General features: G+C 38.6%; 1 protein-coding gene across 2 annotated transcripts; it reads left to right on the top strand.

The window, feature by feature from the left end:
* The first annotated feature begins 1,472 nt into the window (after nt 1-1,472).
* Nucleotides 1,473-20,343, top strand: mgrn1b (mahogunin, ring finger 1b). 2 transcript variants are annotated; one of them, XM_080447897.1, is made up of 17 exons: nt 1,473-1,829; nt 3,737-3,855; nt 4,013-4,101; nt 4,427-4,573; nt 6,533-6,650; nt 7,409-7,475; nt 7,763-7,806; nt 8,293-8,340; nt 8,478-8,546; nt 9,363-9,522; nt 10,539-10,648; nt 11,772-11,986; nt 13,528-13,639; nt 14,508-14,553; nt 15,236-15,340; nt 15,945-15,990; nt 17,848-17,960. In XM_080447897.1, exons 1-16 carry the CDS (start codon nt 1,742-1,744, stop codon nt 15,983-15,985), a joined length of 1,578 nt encoding a protein of 525 aa, XP_080304023.1. In that variant the 5' UTR covers nt 1,473-1,741; the 3' UTR covers nt 15,986-15,990; nt 17,848-17,960. The 2 variants fall into 2 exon arrangements, with proteins under 2 accessions (XP_080304023.1, XP_080304022.1); XM_080447896.1 differs by lacking the exon at nt 15,945-15,990 and having other exon boundaries at nt 17,848-20,343.
* The last annotated feature ends 461 nt before the right edge of the window (nt 20,344-20,804 follow it).

Genomic DNA, 20,804 nt, shown 5'->3' with positions numbered 1-20,804 from the left:
ACAACTTAAGCACTATTAGTGAAAATAGCCGATCTACAAGCTCACAACGATGCGTTATTGAGTGAGCTTGTGTTGTGAATATTATACAATGCTCTTTCCTCTACCTAACTTTTCTTTACCTAATGCAATTTCACATCACTGACGTAATGAAAAAGTAATTGGCTTTCTTTATGTTAGGGGTGCAACCTGTCCTGGATGGAAGTGCCGAGTTGCAGTGCCTCTTAACCTTGTTTCATGTCCCCTTGTCACTCTAACGTTTCGTGGTTACAGCTAGTCTAGAAATGTTTGCAAAGTTTGCAGAGGTTACAGTTCTCTGCAGGATTCGTGGATGTCTTGTCTGGTCATCTACAAGCCTTCCTGTAAATCGGGGGGCCATTTGCACCCGTGGTGGAAAGCCTGTCGATGTTCTCTGTGAACCACAGCATATCAGCACATCAGCACATCTGTCTGACAAACCAGGATGTGGCAAAGGGGCCCTGCCGATGTCTTCGCTTATCTCACCTGATGAACTTCACTCACTTACACATATAGGCATAATTTATTTGTGTAATAGCTACGCCCATATGAGACGACCTCGGTGGGCTGTCCAACACTAATTCTGTCAATATATATATGTGACTGCTTGTCTTTCAATAAATTAGAACATGTTAACTTGGACGCTTGTTTGAGACTCCCGATGCATCTCTCTTCTTCTATGCTGCTATAACTGAGACATCACCTTGTGTTTTCCTATGAACTTCTCTCATCCACATCATCTGACCAGACTTTGAATGACCTAGAGAATAAAAATCATTACAGCTTGTAGATCAGCCATTTTCACTATTTCTTTCATTTTTATTTATTTATGATTTATTTTATTCTTTTTTATTGAAAAATGTTGGATTCTTTCTGGAGAAAAAAAAACATTTTAAAAAAGTTTTTTTTTATAAATATTTTAAAAATAATAATGAAAAATCAAATCATAGGAAATGAAAAACAAAACAAAAAAAGGGGGGGGGGATTTACATACAAATGGGTCCCTGGCCCAAAAATGGGTCTCGATCCATTGTTTGGGAAACCCTGCACTACTCATTCACGCTACTGACGGGCGGTCCGGTGTTGAAGATCGAACGCATCTCGGGGTCAGCCAATGAGCTTCATGTGTTGTTACGTACTGTTAGCACCCAGTGTTGCCATGTCTGCTTGTTATAAGCAACTTTGGGCTTGTCGAACTGAACTGTTTACTGTATATATTGTTTATATGTACATAACTGTCATTAATGTTTCGATGAATTGAGTACAAAGGACCCCAAAGGAAACAAGCCATAGGCTTTCTTGGGTTTAAGATCCTCTTAGCAGACTTTGCATTGAACTGTACTTTCCTGTGTTGTTTTTTTGCAAACTGCTAAAGTAATCAATCAATCAAAAGACCTGGCTGGCGGCTGCTTAGTGCTTGTTTCTCTCACATAACCTGGCAACAGTGGTTAGCACCACAGCAGCCTCGGCAACAACAACAAGCTCGTCTTCCTGCTGTTAGTTAGTTAGCACCACTTTTTCAACCTTACACCAATTATACCAAAGTGAACGCGTGCAATGTTTCATTAGCCTCACCGTTTGTTTACAGTGCACAGAACATCCTCTCAGTGTTTGTGTCAACTGTAGACAACATCAGTCCTCACCAGTTAGCGGCCAAAAGCTTGACGCTTCGATACCATCGTTAGCTGCTAAGCTAAGCTAAGCTAACTGTGGCTAGTAGAGGAAGATGGGGTCCATTCTTAGCCGGAGGATCGCTGGGGTTGAGGACATTGATATCCAGGCTAACTCGGCCTACAGATTTCCACCCAAATCAGGTGAGTGACCGGTCCTGTCGTCCATCTCGATCGGTGTCACAACACATTATAATGGCGACTTGAAAGAAGCTTCCAACAAATACCTTTCTATGGATGTCAGTGTCCCACTGATGGGGGGGGGGGGGAAATACCGTTCCTTTTGTGGAGGTTGGCCATCTAAACATAAACACAGACGAGTAGACAGTGCTTGTAAACATGCGTATGCAGATTGTATTAGTCGTAAAATAATAAAGCCATGTCTATGTAAGCCTCAGAATGGATGACAATACATACATCACACAGGACCACAATGGAAACAAGCCCTCAGGGCTTTTAGTGTTATCCTTTTAGCACTCGTACCACTGACTCTACCTACCTTTTTGCAAACTGTTAATAAAGTATTCAATCATTCGATCATCAAACAGTGCAATTGTTGCATTTATAATCTTTACCATTTTGGCCACACCTCTTCCAGAACCTTTTGCCCTACATTGTTTATAAATGTCTTATAATGTAGTGATACTTTGCATAGATACAGTTTCTCAAAATATGATGATACTATAAGAAAATACCCCAACTTAAGTTGCATTGCATAGTGGTCAATTGCATAGTAAGACCAATACTCACCCTGTATCTGCAAAACAATTGTTGTTTATATGCTTTTGTCATGGAGATAATTGATATGATTATGAAACCCTAGCCCTAGAATGGCTGTGATATTACATATATTTAATGTATTCCAGATACACAGGGCCATAGACCACCCCCATGCCCTCCCAGGTAGCAGACTTCACCGTGGCGGCATTGATACATGACCGCCTCTCATTTTGTTACCTTTATACCAATGTCTTTGCTGAAAATAGCAGATCTGCAATCTCACAATGCATTGCAACATGATGCATTGTGAGCTTGTAGATCTGCTGTGTTCACCTATTTTGACCTGCCCAGAATAGTGGACACAATAGTGTTCATGTGGTTAAAACTGACTAAAAGTTGATCAAAATAGCCGTTGATGGTCATGCTCCTGTTACAGTGTTTGTTGGTTGGTTGGCATTACACTGAATTGCCTATAGGTTGAAAAAGCATTAAGCAGGGAACACCCTGCTGTATCTTACAGTACATCTCTCTGTATCTGTACCTTAACTGCTGTGCCGCTTCTGGCGGGATAAATAACATTTGTATTCTCATTTTTGCATCAGTAATGAAGACCCACACACATATTCTTTTTTTTTTTTATCATAGATATATAAACAAACATGTAAACATGTAGAGAACCTGAATTAAGTTGTAATTGATATAATGAAAGTACATTGTAATTTATGTTAATTAATTTAGAGGTTGATACGTCAATAACTTCTTTCATTTAGCATTTGGTATGCAGAAATGCGGTTGGTATACAAAAAGTGCTTTGAAATAATTGAAATGATATAACGGTTAATAATGAACAGTCATTAAAAAGGCACTTTCAACCTATCGGATATCTTCATATAATTAGTCTTCATAGTAATGCTCATTATAATATGGTACCATTTTAGTCTCAGAGGAGGGCTGTGGACAGTTCAGAAATCTGCCTAGCAAGTGACATCATCGTTAGGCATTAAGTAGGCATTTAATTTGTTATTAATGCGAGAACAATGGCTTCTAATATATAGCATGCTAATTTTCCAGGAATAGAAAGCCTGCAGTTTATTTGCTTCGATTCCCCATCGATGATGTCACTGATAGGCGGGTTTCTGAACTGTCCACCACAGCCGTCCTCTGAGACACAGAGTAGATAAAAATGGTACCATATTATAACGTGCATTAGTGAGGACCAATTATATGAAGATAAATGGATGAAGTGGTCCTTTTACTCCTTTAACAGTGTGGCAGATTGCATCTTTCAATGTCTCATTTATTTATCATTGCTCAATTCATCCTGTGTCCAGGAAATTACTTTGCTAGCCACTTCTTCATGGGAGGAGAGAAGTTTGACACACCACATCCAGAGGGATACCTTTTTGGAGAAAACACGGACCTCAACTATCTTGGACATAGGCCTGTGCAGGTGAACATCTTGGTTGCTTTAACAAAGCCAAATTACTCAACATTAGAATGGACGATTTTGTCACATTATTTTCATTGACTTTAGTTAATTTTTTTGTATGCAACAATGTTTCTTTTCCAAACAAATAATGAATGTTGATTTCTATGTGGTTCCTTAGTTTCCGTATGTGACTCCTGCCCCCCACGAGCCTGTGAAAACTCTCAGGAGTCTGGTTAACATTAGAAAGGACTCTCTACGCTTAGTCAGGTAAAGTGTGATTTCAAATGATGATGTGAATGTCACAGCTATTACAAATTAACCCATTAAGATCTGAGGCCGATTCTACAAATGCCTTTTAAATCAGTAGTTATCGAACCTTTTCATGATCGAAATTATTCAAGATTTTTCTAAATATAGCAGATGTACAAGCTCGCAGCGCAGCATGAAGCTGTGAGCTTGTGTATCTGCTATTTTTGAACAGCCAACGCTGAAATCTAAAATGACAGATTTCCCGGTTTTAATGGGTTAAGAGGCTGTTGTAACTGTAAGAACACAAATAATTCAATAAATAATTCAAATCTTGGATTTCCAGGTACAAAGATGACTCTGATGCAACAACAGAGGAGGGTGCGAAGCCAAAAGTTTTATATGGCGTGGAGTTCACCTTTGATGCAGATGCACGGGTAGCCATCACCCTGTACTGCCAAGCTTTCGAGGAGTTCTCCAATGGGATGGCTGTGTAAGAATTTGATTCCTAAAACTTTTATTCAGACTACTCAATTACATGCAGCTCATAGTTAATTAGATGTGTTTGTGTATTGTTTTAAAAAAGGAGGAAAGTGTTAAATACAGTGTTTGTACAGTAAAAGGGGTTTCCTGTTACTGAACAAACACTATAGCAATGATTACTATCGCAATATAGAGATTTAACATTTAAAAAATTACCTTTTTGTTTTAACCAAATCACCCAAAATTGATGTCCCAATTTTGGCCATGTTTTCTTTTCTTTTTTTCATCTAAAAGCTCACAATGCATAATTAAAAAAAAAAAAAAATTAGATTGTTTTTGTGTGGTTAACTGGTTAATCACACACCTTATTTGAATCCAGTGTATAGGTCTTTTATTATTAAAATGAACATGGTCTGCAAATCTGTCTCACATGGTAGATCAGTTTTATTAGAGCTCTAGGTCTCATGGACAGAAGGGTTGATTTCAAGGGAATCCGAGCCAAAGATATCATACTGTGTTTTATGAGTACTGAGATCTGCAGTGCAGAGCCTAGATAGGATGTGGTGGGTTCTTAGCAACCAGCAGACTGTCACCATGGATACCCTTGATAAGGCTGAAGAGAAGATGTATGATAAGATAAAACCTTTTATTGATCCCTGTGGGGAAACTCAAGTGTCACAGCAGCGACAGCAGCGAGAGTGAAACACAGAATATGTACAGATAAGAGCGAGCCAAACCAAGATAGATGATGAAAATGAAGTAGTTAGATTTAACTAGACATTTGCATTGGGTCTAACTGAGCATAATGTACATTCTATCAATAAGTATAAATGTACTGTCTGTCATCTTAAGATTTCTTTGGCAATTAAAAAATAGCAGATCTACAAGCGTGCTTGTAGCTCTGCTATTTTTTAAAGAAATCGTGAAAAGTTGTGCAAGTCTTTGAAACATATTTTTTGAAACAACATTTTTAACTAAAATCTTTGCTTCTGGAGGTCCCTGGAACAAAATATTTTACAGATGTTCGCTTTAAAAAATACATATTCAAAGATTTGCACACATTCTCACAGGTTTTTCAAAAATAGCAGATCTACAAGCTCAGCATTTATACCTCTATATCACCAGAGTAAAACAGGAGTTAGTAATCCCAAAGAACATATCTCTCTCTCTGTGCTGTGCTAGTTGTTCCCTAGTCTCAGATCCTGGATCATAGAAAGTGTAAGCCTCGAAAAGAGCCTCATTATAATTTACTTTATAATGAGACCAGTCTGTGTCCATTTTCAAGCTTTTCTACTTATGAGAAAATTAGACACTAATGAATGGTGCAGATGATACTTCTTGTTTTGACATCATTAGCCATCTGCAGTGGTTCTCAACCTGTGGGTCGGGACATGCTTTTGGGAGAGTCCCCAGATATCAGTGAAGTGACAATTTAAGGACTTTTTAATACCTTGGGGAAAAAAAAGAGAGTAGAAAACAACCATAAGTGCATCAAAAGTAATCAACAAACTACTATAAAAACTGGTCAAACATTGGCCAAATTGTCAAATAATCTAAGAAAGGGGCAAAAATTGTGAAAATAGACTATCTACAAGCTCAATTGTAGATTGTCTGTTTTCACAATATTTATCTGTGGAACTGAGTCTTAACTAAATGTAATGCCTCTACTCCTACAATTCCAAGTGCTTGTCGGGGGGGGGGGTCGCCAGTTCAAATATGATTATTTTGGGTGGGGGTCACGGCCTAAAAAGGATGAGAACCACTGTCCTAGTGCAGAATGTCCAGTTGTCACCGGTCCCTCTTGCCCGTTTCCTTGTTGCCACTTTGGTGATGGAATATAAAGACGCATTCATGCAAGTGTAACTTTGTTTTTCGTGACCATGTTCTTGTCATTTGACCATAATGTGATCTGCATAGGTAGTTTCAGTTTATAAACTGTACACTATAATAACATATGTGATCTGCATAGGTACAACCCCAAGGTTCCAGCACTGGTCTCTGAAACTGTGCACTACAAGCGAGGCGTGAGCCAACAGTTCTCCATGCCGTCGTTCAAAATTGATTTCACTGAGTGGAAAGAGGAGGATGTAAGTATCTTAATTCACTGTCAGTGTGACGGTTACCGGAAGGCTCGCCCCAAAACACCCACCCCTATTTATTTCGCGGGCCGCTCGCCCCCCAGCGGTTCTTGTATTCTTGTATTTGTTTTACTGAGGATAGGGTTAGGTATAGCTTTACTGAGGTTACGTTTAGGAATAAGGTTAGGTTTAGGCATAGTTTTACTGAGGTTACGTTTAGGAATAAGGTTAGGTTTAGGCATAGTTTTACTGAGGTTACGTTTAGGAATAAGGTAAGGTTTAGGCATAGTTTTACTGAGGTTACGTTTAGGAATAAGGTTAGGTTTAGGCATAGTTTTACTGAGGTTACGTTTAGGAATAAGGTTAGGTTTAGGCATAGTTTTACTGAGGTTACGTTTAGGAATAAGGTTAGGTTTAGGCATAGTTTTACTGAGGTTACGTTTAGGAATAAGGTTAGGTTTAGGCATAGTTTTACTGAGGTTACGTTTAGGAATAAGGTAAGGTTTAGGCATAGTTTTACTGAGGTTACGTTTAGGAATACCTGGTGGCGACCGTTGCGAGGTCGCCGGGTTTGACCCAAGGCGAGCGTGTTTTGGGGGGAGTGTTCTTGTATTCAGTGTGACATGCATGATCTTTGGTGTTGATGCCTATCCTTCCTACACCCACATTTAGCCCAACATAAACATTTAAAAACCTTTCATTCTGGAGATTTCTTTCTGTTATGACAGCAGTAAAACAGCAGTATCTTCTTGTTTACCTTTTTATAGCTGAACTTCGATCTAGACCGAGGTGTTTTCCCCATGGTGATCCAAGCTGTGGTTGACGAAGGAGACGGTATGTTGACAGCTGAAAAACAATGTGATGAGAGAGAGACTGTATATCCTCTGGCTGTTGCAACCTTAAGAATACAAATGAGATTAATTCCAAATTTACGTGGCGGGGGTTGCCAAGAGTATCAACAAGTATAAATGTACATTTACAGTAAAATGTTAAGAAAGTTGGTCAATGAAATCTTTGATTGACAAAAGTTTTATTTCATTTTTAAATTTATTTTATTATCCATGCGTGGTGTCGTAAGGTGCTTTGTATAAAAACAACCATTAATCCTGTGTCCTTTCCAGATTGCCTAGGACATGCCCATGTTCTGTTGGCAGCCTTTGAAAGAGTAAGTACAGCTTCTTAGTCTGAATTACACTTCATTATCCCATTCAATCGGGGAACGCATCTGTCATTTTACATTTCAAAAATAGCAGATCTACAAGCTTGTAGATCTGCTATTTTTGAAAAATCTCGAAAATGTGTGCAAATCTTTGAATATATATATTTTTTTAAACCGAACATTTGTAACTCAAATCTTTTGCTTCTGGGGGTCCCTGGAACAAAGTATTTCACAAATGTTCGCCTTAAAAATATATATATGTTGAAAGATTTGCACAAATCTTCAAGATTTTTCAAAAATAGTAGATCTACAAGCTCGAGTGCCGCACTATGAGCTTGTATATCTGCTATTTTTTAATAGCCAAAGAAATCTGAAATGACAGAGATGCGTTCCCGGATTGCATGGATTTAATAGTAGAATGTGCATTTATGTTCTAATGTATAGTAGTTCAAGTTTTCTATGATGTGAACAGATCTTTGTTTTTACTTCCAGCATGTTGATGGCAGTTTCTCTGTGAAGCCTCTGAAGCAGAAGCAGATTGTATGTTTATTATCATTCTTATTCACATATCTTGTATGAAGGTATTTTCACTATTTGCAAGTGATATTAGTTTTTATCGCCAATGGGCTAAAAGTATTTCCACACACTTGACTTATTCATGTTTTGTGTTAAAACAGGTGGATCGAGTGAGCTACCTGCTGCAGGAGATTTACGGGATCGAGAACAAAAACAACCAAGAAACCAAGGTTTTCAATGGAAATATTATGTCTGAATGATAATGCTGAGCATCTTCAAATCGTCTCCGTCGGGTGGAAACCTCATATGTCTCATACCTTTCAGAATTCAAATAAAAAAAATGGCAAAGCTTTTCGAGCTTGTAGATATGCTACTTTAGGTACTTTTGCGTGACGCTGTATTGTGATCAAGTAGGGCATTAATATACGAAAAAAAACGTATATATATATATATATCTATATACTGTATATATATCTATAAATATGGAGATGAGAGGTTTCTGCCTGACAGCAATGATATGCCATATACATCTTAACAGTTTTCTGAAAAACCTATGTTTATATATATATATATATGGCTAAAATCCAAAACCACACAGATACAAATTTCTTCTAAATCCCAACAGTTTCATGAAAAACGTATGTTTCTATTTACATACTAGTGGTGCTCAAACTTTTTCATGTCAAAGACCCCCAAAATTATATGTATTTGGCCGCCGACCCCCATCTCAAAATATTTTGTTCCAGGGACCCCCAGAAGCAAAGATTTGAGTTAAAAATGTTTGCTTTAAAAGAATATATATTCAAAGATTTGCACACATGTTCACGATTTTTCATAAATAGCAGATCTACAAGCTCGTAGCGGGGGAACTCGGTTCCGCGCTATGAGCTTGTATATCTGCTATTTTTGAATGGCCAAAAGTGTAAAATAATGCTTTTTTTAGCTCAAAGTGACACAGATGCGTCCCAGGTCTTAATGGGTTAATGTCCCATTTCGGCAGCATGTCGTGCGTCACTAACTTTGATCGATTGAACGTGTCATTTCAGCAAACAGACGACGAGAACAGCGACAACAGCAACGAATGTGTCGTGTGTCTCTCTGACCTGCGAGACACACTCATCCTGCCTTGCAGACACCTGTGTCTCTGCAATTCCTGCGCAGACACTCTGCGTTACCAGGCCAACAATTGTCCCATCTGCAGACTGCGTAAGAGAGTGTTTTCAACAAGTGGTGGAATTTACTCTCAAGTACTGCACTTAAAGTGCAATTCTGACGTACCATTACTTGAGTATTTCAATTTTTTTATGACTTTATACTTCAACTCCATTACATCTCAGAGGCAAATATTGTAGTTTTTTAATCCACTACAGTTATTTGGCATGTTTAGTTACTTGGCAGATTTAGAATATTATTACAAAACAATAACATACATTAACCACTCAAAGCCTTATTGTAATACTTCTTAGGCTATTAGAAAATAGCCGATCTCAAACTCACAACGGCGTGTTGTTAGCCTGTAGATCTGCTATTTTTGTACTTTTACTTGGGTAATCTAAGTATATTTTGATACCAGTACTTGTAAAGAAAAACTTTTATATTGTGGTATTGGTACTTTTACTTAAAGGTAGGGTAAGTGATTTTCTTTGGTTAAAATAAGTGTTAAATAGCTCTATATTCTGATAGTACTCATTGCTATAGAGTGTTTGTTCAGTAAAAGGAGTCTCCTTGTCTCTCCAGCTCTTTATAAAACAGAAAATGCATTTTCGTTTCAGTTTCATTAACAATTTTATCCAATTAGGATAGAGAACTCAATCAGGATATAGATTAAACAAGTGAAATGGGAAGTGATGACACTAAGAAATGAGCAGACAAAATTGGAACTGGAACACTATAAAACTTAAGCTTAAAAATGGGTACTTTCTCCTGATTGGCTGAGATTGACACCTACCGGAAAATGTATTTTCTGTTTATTAAAGAGCTGGAGAGACAGGGAGACTCCTGTTACTGAACAAACACTCTATAGCAATGATTACTATCAGAATATAGTGCTTTAACCTTTTAACAAAATACTTTTTGTTTTAACCAAAAAATATCACTTACCCTACCTTTTAAGTAAAAAGCAACTTCTTCCACCACTGGTTTTCAATAGAATTCATTATCTTTGATGGAACATGTTCAGTCCTGTTGTGCATAATGTGCCCTTGGTCGTCCTCTCTCTCCAGCTTTCCGAGCTTTGCTGCAGATCCGAGCGGTACGGAAGAAGCCTGGAGCACTGTCCCCTGTATCCTTCAGCCCCGTCCTGGCACAGACTATGGACCACGATGAGCACTCGGTACGTTGCACCAGTCCAGCTTAATGCATGGATTAAAGTGCTCAGTCTGATTTCAGTCATTTTGATTCCATGCAATCCTCGAGAGCCTTCTATGGAAGCATGTTGCGCAGCGAAATAGCCTATCTACAAGTCTATCTAATAGCTTATCTACTTGTAGATGGGCTATTTTTGGTTATTATTTTAAGATTAGAGCATTCAAAGTGGTCAAACTAACAATAGGTTCTGAAACATCTTCCATGACATCTTAATAGTCTTGAATATTTCATATATAAGCAAAGGTTAAAGCCTCAATCTGTGATTTATTCACCTGGTTGGCAGTATGTAGAACAGCAGGAACAATGTTACTACGGCATCATAATTTTACATATTGTGTTAATTGTTTAGGAAAGGGCACTAGTGTGTGTGTGTGGGGGGGGCTCCTTCTACACTGATTCACAAATCGCACATTAGGATTTGGTCATACAAACATTTTCAGTCGTGAGATTTTATTTTGCGTTAATCCATGTGAATCGCAATTCTTAAGGGTCCTAAAACAACATTCAGGCCTTGTCCACTAGGTGTCTTTTTCAAGTAGAAAGGTTCTGAGAGGCACTCTTGCACAAACGCCTGAAAAAAGTGACTGCTTTTCATGATATAAAATAACTCCAAATATAATATTAGTTTTATCTCCATTTCTCTTGCCTCCTCTACTCTGATTGGTCAGTTTGTGAAAAGTGCCATCTGAAAAAAAGTGACACTCTGACTAGCTGAGCTGATTTGAACTTGAAGCGCTCGGAGGCAGCCGCTTTCTGAAACAAGATGCTGGCGCTTGGCAGTCACTCAGAGTTGGCTGCAGGAACCACTGAATACAAATAGTAAACACAGACCTTCAAATCTTTTTTTGCTTCTGGACCGTACCCCTGATTTATACTTGAAAAATAGCTCTACATCTCTACGAGCTTGTAGATCTGCTATCTTCGATGTGCAACTAAGCATAAATCAGGCCTTAAAAGTCCACATAATTTATATGTGAATGTGGACCTTTTTTTATTCAAAGGGAGCTTTTGAATACAGTATGCATCCCTTTGCTGAGTCTTTATCAGGTTCAGAATGCCACCAATAGTCTTTGTGTGTCTTTCTGCAGAGCTCGGATTCAGTTCCTCCTGGCTTTGAACCCATCTCACTTTTGGAGGCACTAAACGGTCTGCGGTCGGTGTCCCCTGCCGTCCCCTCTGCGCCTCTCTATGATGACATCAATTTCTCAGGAGGCCTGGGAGGAGAAAGCAGACAGCTGGGCTCGCCGGAGCATTTAAGCGACGGAGGCCTACAGAAAGGCAAAGTCAGCAAGTCGCCGGACAGGTAATTTGACGATAATGTCATCATCTCACAATGCAATGCTCTCAACCGCTTTGTCTACCGTTAAAGAGCTTTCACATTATGTTGACGGCCCAGTTGGCAGCGAGAGGTTGTGATACTCGTGCCACTGGTTGTACCAGCCCACTGAAGCGCTTTGTGCTAAATGGACATTTACATGGGTGATCTTATGAGTTTGCGTGATTTTGATAGATACTTAATTTTTTATATTGCATAGTGTAGCTTCATGTACTGTTAACTTTCAATACTGTAACTAAGAGTTTCAAGGGAGCAGGGATGCCCTAATTGAGTGAAGCTGAGAGAATGTCCTTAGTAACGGGTTAGATTTCAACTTACAATTTACAATTTAGGCATTTAGCAGACGCTCTTAATCCAGAGCGATTTACAGTAAGCAAGGACAACACAAGGTAATACATCTAATTTATAGAAATAAAATAGTAATCTACTGCTAAACTAATACATAAGTAAACCAAGAACCTATCATCACGGTAGAATATCCCAAAAAATCGGATCGGATGCCAGATCAACAATGACCTGGCATCTGTCTACATAACATGGTATCTAAGTTACATTTTAGCCTTTGCTAGGGCGAGTGCTATGGCAAGTGCTTGTTTCAGCCGTCTTGAGTGAACATCCCTCTCAGCTTCGTGTGTGTGTGTGTGTGAGACTGTCCAATTTGCTTCAACAGCAGTACATTAGCTCTTTAGCTTTAGGCTGGTCAGAGGTTTCTTGTTAAATTCAGTCCTAAGGCTGCTGCCTTTTCAATTTATCATCATCTCCAGCATCCGACACAGCACCACAGATTCGCATTCAGCCCCGTCCATGGCAATCTGTCTTGTTGACATTGCGGTGGGTCGGAACTTGCAGCCAGTGGTGGAAAAAGTACTAAGATGTTTAACTTAAGTAAAAGTACCAATACTGCAATGCAGAAATACTCTGTTACAAGTAAAAGTCCGGAATTCAAAATGTACCTGAGTAAAAGTACATAAGTATTGCTATCAAACTGTACTTACCAAAAGTAAAAAGACTCGTTAGGCAGAAGGTCCCATTTCCCAAGTTTTCAAATGTATAAAATGTATAAAAATCCTTTGAAAATAGCAGATCTACAAGCTCACAACGTGTTGCAAAACGACGCGTTGTGAGCTTGTAGATCAAATGGCCAAAGTTTAAATAGGGCTGTATAAGTTGTTTTGTAATAATAATCAAAATCTATAAAGTAACTAGTAACTAAAGTTTGCAAATAATTGTAGTGGAATAAAAGTACAATATTTGCCTCTGATGATGTAGTGGAGTAGAAGTAAAAGTATTGCAAATTGGAAATACTCCAGTAAAGTAAAAGTACCTCAAAATTGTACTTAAGTACAGTTACTTGAGTACATGTACTTAGTTACTTTCCACCACTGCCTGCAGCGAAGAGAATTGCTCCGTTGGAGTGAAACGATGCCCATGTGGGTATCTGAAGTGAATTGGCCGACGTGTTCTATAAATTGCCTTTCTACGTTCATTCTTTTCTCTCTCTCTCCAAGCACCCTGAGGTCTCCATCCTCTCCTATCCAAGAAGAGGATGAGGAGAAGCTGTCTGAGATGTCTGACGCCCAGCCAAACACACTGCTGTCCAGCAGCCCCGCCCCCACGGAGGTAACCCTGCCGACTCGTCAATCATCTGACCTTTTCATGTGCCTCATCTGAAGTCAACAGCTTTTAACCCATTAAGGCCTGAGGCCGATTCTACAAATGCCTTCTAAATCAGTAGTTCTCACACGTTTTTTTTTCAAAAATGTAAAAAAATTGCGGATGTATGTGAGCATGTGAGCTTGTATGTCTGCTATTTTTGAATAGTCAAAATAGTCCCGGTTTTAATGGGTTAAGGCCTGTGGCCCGATTTGCCTTCTCAATCAGTAGTACTTACAACCTTTTGCGTGCCAAGGACCCCCAAATTGATCTACTGTATATTTTTCAAATAAGGTTAAAGGACAACTTAGTTTTTTTACAACCAAGGTTTATATTTAGCTTGTAATTAAAGTAAATAAAAGATGAGTGTTATATATTTTTTCATTTACTGCTTTCTATAGTTTTAGCAATTTTAGCGATATTTTTTACAGTGGGCGGGGGCATTCTGTCCGGTGGCTAAATATGCCTTTTTTACACAATAAAAAAGTCCTGTGGTCTTTGATGGCCAGATGTGAGTTATTGGGGGCTAGAAGAGCTACTGTAAATAATAATAAAGAAAACGCCGGGTTATTGTGTAAAAAAATACATATTTAGCCACCGGACATCTTTTATTTACTTTAATTACAATCTAAAACATAAACCTTGGTTGTAAAAAAACAAAGTTGTCCTTTAAAGAAATAGCAGATGTACAAGCTCGCAGTGTGTGTGCTGTGAGCTTGTACATCTGTGATTTTTGAATTGCCATCGCAAAAATCTGAAATGACAAAGATGCTTTCCCGGTTTTAATGGGTTAGCAATGTTCTATCATTCTCTCTCTGTCTCTCTCTCTCTCTAGGCCACTGCAGCCGAGGATGTAGCAGAATCCCTGTCTCCAGATGATGGTGAGTTCTCTCTTCATCATCATTAAAGTCAGTAGAACATAAGTTTATTGTACTAATTGATTATTACATATTTTTTAATCGATAATCAATAATTTAATAAAAGAGTCAACAAATAATCAATCCCTATTTTGGGCATGTCATTCTCTGCAAAAGCCTTTAGAAATGTAACGACAATTCTTAACTATTTAAAATAGCTGATCTACAGTATTTTTGTATGACACCGTTGTGTGACAAAGTTTAAAATAATGTCAGTGGTAATCGATTCATTCACCGCTTCTCGATTATTCGATGAATTGAAAAAGTTATCGATAGAATAACCGCAAAAAAATCTGGGCGTATTAACTCATTTACTGCCAAGAACGCAAAAAAACATAATTATTTCCAATTACCAATACTGCCAAGAACGTACTTTTTTTTTAATCTTTCAAAAAAAAAAGTTTTTTTCTTTTTTAATTTGACCCACAGACCCACTTCCTGGTTAACTTATTACTTAAAAAATCAGTATCTCGGCTCCTGTGTACTTTTGTTTTTACTATGAAAAATCTCTGGCAGTGGGCAAAACGCAGCCAGAAATAAGTCTAGCAGTGAATGAGTTAAGAATGAAAGTTGACGACTTTCAATTTTTTGTTCCCGTTTCCAATTTAATGACACATTTTCTTTCACTTGTCCTGGGTGTTTCCAGAGGACCGGCTCCATTCAGGAGGGGAGATCCTACAGGACTGTAGCAGTGAGCACAGCAGCCTGACCAAAACAGAAAGCGACCCGGCGGGAGATCTGTCTTTGCCAGGTGAGAACCCCCTGTGTTGGTAACGAATCGAGAATAAAGAGGACCCCAGAGGGGCCTTTTTAACTACTTTCAACCTGGCATCCCTAAATGTTCAAAGAGTTTCCAAAACAGCTAAAATAGCCGATCTATAAGCTCACAAAGTGTTGCATTGCGATGCGTTGTGAGATTTTAGATCAGCCATTTCTGCCGCAGAACAAAATCCAGAAATCCGGAATGTTAATTGGACTCTGAGTGTACAAATGGAATACTGGAGAGTGGAGATTTAACGACATATAAAGCCAATGTTAGTATATCTACAGGTAATTATCCACAAGATCAGCCAGCATTTACTGGAGAAACTATAGCATGAAAACACCAACTACAGAACAGCGTTGTGACGAAAAGCATCCAGTTTGGGATCACATCTCGCCTCTTGAATTCCCAATATACCTCTTCTGGTGTTCTACCATTCATGGCTCCTTGCTGGTTTTCTCTGAGGCTGACATTTCTCTGTGCTTTGCATCTAACTACAGTAAGTGTGCTCTTGTCTTGTCTCTCCTTCTCTTTTCCCTAACACTGCTCCTTCTCTGTCCCCTGTCCTCCATACGGCCTGTCTTCTGGGCAGCTCTAGGTCCTGATTCCTGCTCTATTGGTATGGAGGAATAACTGTGGTATGTACTGTAGGCTTTAGGGTGCAACAGTTAATTTAACTACCGATTTCATTGATTATAATTTTGTATTGATAATTAATAGAATTGTCGATTTAGTAATCGATTCCTAAAGTATTTTGTTCCAGGGACCCCCTTGCAGAAGCAAAGATTTGAGTTAAAAACGTATATAAATATTCAAAGATTTGCACACATTTTCAAGATTTGTTTAAAAAAATAGCAGATCTACAAGCTCATAGAGCGTGCCGCTCTATGAGCTTGTATATGCTGTTTTTGAATAGCCAAAGAAATCTAAAGTGACACAGATGTGTTCCCGGATTGAATGGGTTAATCGAAAAAAAGCTATGGAATAGAATAATCCTTACCGATGGATGGTTGCAGCCCTAGTAGACTTTCCTGTCTGTCCTGCTTCTCCCAATGTGCTCCACTGCTTTCACTGGATTCTGTGCTGATCCTACCAGGGATCCTACAATCCCTCCTTCTTTGTGCAAGATTAATTCACCCTGGCGTCCCTGTTTTGGGCATATCATTACAGGTGAAACATTCCAGAACTTGTCAAAAACAAATAGCAGATCTACAAGCATGTTGGCAATTTCTTTTCTCTTTTATTTGCTTATGTGGTCAAGGCATCTGGTGATTGTTTATTATGCATACAGTGGGCGCTTAAACGTTTCTGAAACCTTAAAAAGTTTGTATTTTTCTGCATAAATATAACCTAAAACATCATCAGATTTTCATACGAGTCCTAAAAAATGAACAATCCAGTTGGTTTGACAAATAGGAGCAAAACTGCAGCAGGGGAACCTACAATGGGACAGGAATTATCAGGGCTCACCATGCTGCATGGCATGCTAAAATGAATTATACACATTGATGTTGTGACCGTTCTCACCACCTCTGTTATGAGACATTAATACATGGGGTCACTCAAAAAGGTGCACAGGACAACAGCAAAGCAAAGGTAGAACAAAACGCAGTCAACTAAAGTATGCAGTATAAAACGGGTGCCTTTATAATCCGGTGCTATTAGGGAATTGGTTGATTAGTAGACAGGCCTGCGTTCACTAACACTACACTTGATGGTGTGTTCACTTGAACTAGCGGAGCATTTGATTTCCCCACCACACCCTTATTGATGGAACAAAGAAGAAGAATGTTTTTACATTTCCAAGTCAAAGTCCTGACCCTAATCCAATAGAAATGTTGTGGAAAGGAACTGAAGTGAGCAGTTCGTGTGGGGAAACCCATAGATATAGAAACCTAGATACCTCATTGGCCTCGGCAGTTCATTGGTGCGACCTGTATCGCGGCCGCCATATTGGAGAAGGCAAGCTTCCTGACTACTGGCCAATCACAGCGCGTCTTTTCCGGGACTTCTATTTGTATAAAAATATCCCTATTTTGGTCATGTAGCTGAAAATTGTCAAAAGTTGTAAAATAGAAAAAAAATATAAAGTGGAAATAGCTGATCTACAAGCTCACAACAACACGTGAGCTTTTAGATAAGCTATTGTCAGTGTTTGTCGTATGGTGAAGTACACAGGGCTTAAGGGGTTAGAACTTACCATTTGGGCATCTTTATTTCTGTTTGACCACTGTTTATATCGTCTCTGTCGGGTGGAAACCTCATATGTCCTAAACCTAAACTGTAACTTTTCAAATTCAAAAACAGCAAAAGTAGCAGATCAACCAGCTCAAAAGCTTTCAAGCTTGTAGATCTGCTATTTTTGATAGTTTTGTGTGACGCTGTAGGATGATCAAGGAGGGCATTCATTTCTGAAAAAAAAACACAACAATTTTAAACATGGAGATAAGAGGTTTCTGCCCGACAGCAACGATAGATTGCCTTCTTCTCCGCAGGGTCATCTGAGTCGACAGAAAGCCTGAAAAGTCAAAGCACCAACTGCTCCAGCCAGCCTCTGCTGTGTCCCACCAGTAGCCTGCATATGGAGGACGAGCACCTCGGCCCATGACTCCTCTCCACCCGTTCTCTACAGATCAATCGCTACAGACTTATGTCTCGCCCCGCCCATTTGGTTTCCTCTCTGGCATTCAACCCAGTCAAATGCTTTTGTGTATCAGCGCCCGTAGAGCACTTGACTTTGTAGTCCTAAAACCAGAAGTGAGTTGGCAATGGTTTCCCTTGACAGATTTCCAGCGCTCTCGTTTCCTCCTAGGGTTTTCGATTTGTGCTGAAAATAAGGTGGTTAACGTAAGAGTTTGACGTTTTATTCTACTAAATAAATGTAATTAAAAATCGTAACCTTTTTTTATTATAATAATTCCATGTGTCTCAGAAGTTGTACAAGGTATGATTTGTGGAGGTGATCTTGTGTGAATATAATAAGCCGTTGCTGTAGCCGTGCTACAGAGCTTATTTTTTTCATTTAAATAAAACCAATGCAATGAAATCTGCCATTGGAACCCATAATGTATTATATATATATTTTTCCATCAACATCTCTGACACATGGGAGAAATGTGATGACTCCAGGAACATGTGGCTGGACATACTCAAAGATTTAAGACTAATGTGTGGAGCAAAAAAAAAGTGTAATTCCTGCTTGACTGTGTTCAGTTGTATGTCTTGGCTGGAGTTGTGATCTATTAATGTGGTGAGAATCCAGAAACATGCCACTACCTAAATACGGTGGTGCTTAAGCACACTTATTTTAGATCAACTCTAATAACTATTGCTCGACACAAAATTTGATTGAATTCAAGTATCGTGTGTCTAAATATTGTGTTCACTCATGAGTTGGAAATTCTTGATTTGGAAAATGAGCAGGACTTTTAAAATAGGCTGATTATTTTTTAGTCCATTTGGAAGTTATTTCATACTCATGAAAGCTATTATAATAATCCATTCCCTATACTATCGCAATGTATGATATGTTAGTTTAATATGGCTACAGTCTTAAACCTCTACATGTCAGCTTTTTTTGTTTTTAATGTTATATCTATGTATCCTAACTGTACAAGATTTCTCTGTAGTTGCTAAATTGTATACTTGGCATATTATATAGAGGAAGAAATTACTGGTATTAAAGTAATGTAAGTATAGGTTCAGCTATATGCACAGACATCTGAGATTCTGGTCGTAATTAACGCTACAATTTACCATTCCAACAGCTGAACTAAAGATAGCCTGAGCCTGCAACAAGCATAATGCTACAGCTACATACTGACTGTATATTGTTATCGTCGTCGCTTGGAAACCTTGTACGTACAAAACTGTTACTTTATAGGAAATGGAAAGAAGAACCTGTGTTCCAATGGAGCCATTGTAGTAATTCATTTAGTTCACAAGTTCTTAATACTTTTCATTGGTTAAATATTTATGAAAACCACTGACAGATTTTCAACCTGACGTCTCTATTTTGGGCATGTCATTATTATAGGTGGGGGGGGAAAGTAGCAGATCTACAAGCTTAAGACGTGTCTTGATTACGACACCTTATGAGCTTGTATATCTGCTATTTTCACTGCTTTGCATGACACTGTTTTACAACGTCGTGTTAAATAGATCTTAAGTAGTTAAATGATGTCCAAAAAAAAAAAAAAAAAGGTCAAGATGCAAGGTTTCTATCCGACGGCGACAATATAGCACAAGAAGTGTGCTTGGCATAAACGTGGCAGGTCTCTGTATGCTCTCTGTTTTTTTTGTGGCAATGCCAGCATCTGCTTTTGTGATGTGTTTGCAGAGTAGGATCAAACCTTTGGCAGTCAGTGCCTCCTTTCCTGGCCCTATAGATGAAGCACCATGCATATACAGTAGATCTATGTGCCTTGAATTGCTATGACTGCTTGTTGCATTGGCCATTTGTGTTCTTATTGAAGCTAGAATATACAGCATTTTTCAGCCTGTAGACACTGGTTTTGACGCAGATGTACAGCCTTTTTTTTCTCTTTTTGTATTGCTACAATCGCTACTGTAAAATATCTTGTTGAGCAATATTAAATTTCAATGTTACCATTTTAAGCCCATGTATTCTTAATGAATCTAATCTCAGAAGTATTTAGGTTGAAGTGTATTTTGTTCCATGTTTAGATGGGAAGAACACATCCAATGCAATACACGCAACATTGCATTCTAATCCATTGGGCTATCTTTTGCATGTGGATTTCTACTGCTTTCACTGTTGTTACTTTGTGTTTCCCCCTCTTATATGTGCCATTTCAACTTGACACCGTGCCTTCCTTGTTCCTGTTCTGACCACTATTGACCTGGTATCCAGGATAACACCACAGTAGGTGGTGATTTTGTGGCTCTCTTTAAAACAATACCCATCTGTCCCTGTGTGCAGCATGTGTATAACAATAATACAAAATAAAGGATCAATACTTTGACTATCACTTGCTTTTGTGTGATCCTTTTTGTTATATGTTAATAGCCAGTACCACATACCGAAACATGTGGTTCCAGAGAATACATTAAATGTTTTTGGCCAGCCAGCTACCCTTGAATATGTTTAAAGACTTCACCCACTGTTTAAACATCCATCACTCATGCCTTTTGAGAGATTTCCAATCTCTCAAAAGGCCAATTTAATCTCTCAACATTAAATTGGCCACCTACTTCGCCCTAGGTGTAAATCTGATCTGCTATTGTCTTATTTTGAAAACTGGCAAAAGTAAACCCTGGCATAAGTTCTTCCCTATTCATCACAAGTAACTAAGATGGTGCAATAAAATGAGCCTCTTACAGAGTTAAGCTGAGTAGCCAAAATGTATTCATTAAAAGCCATTTAATCAGTGGTGGACGGTAACAAAGTACATTTACAAGCTCGCGATGTGACACGTGAGCAAGTCTGCTA

Source organism: Gymnoscopelus braueri (assembly GCF_963280865.1).
Source record: "Gymnoscopelus braueri genome assembly, chromosome: 13".
NCBI lineage: Eukaryota > Metazoa > Chordata > Actinopteri > Myctophiformes > Myctophidae > Gymnoscopelus > Gymnoscopelus braueri.
The sequence above is the reverse complement of the archived record's forward strand: the minus strand, read 5'-3'. Positions and strand labels throughout refer to the sequence as shown.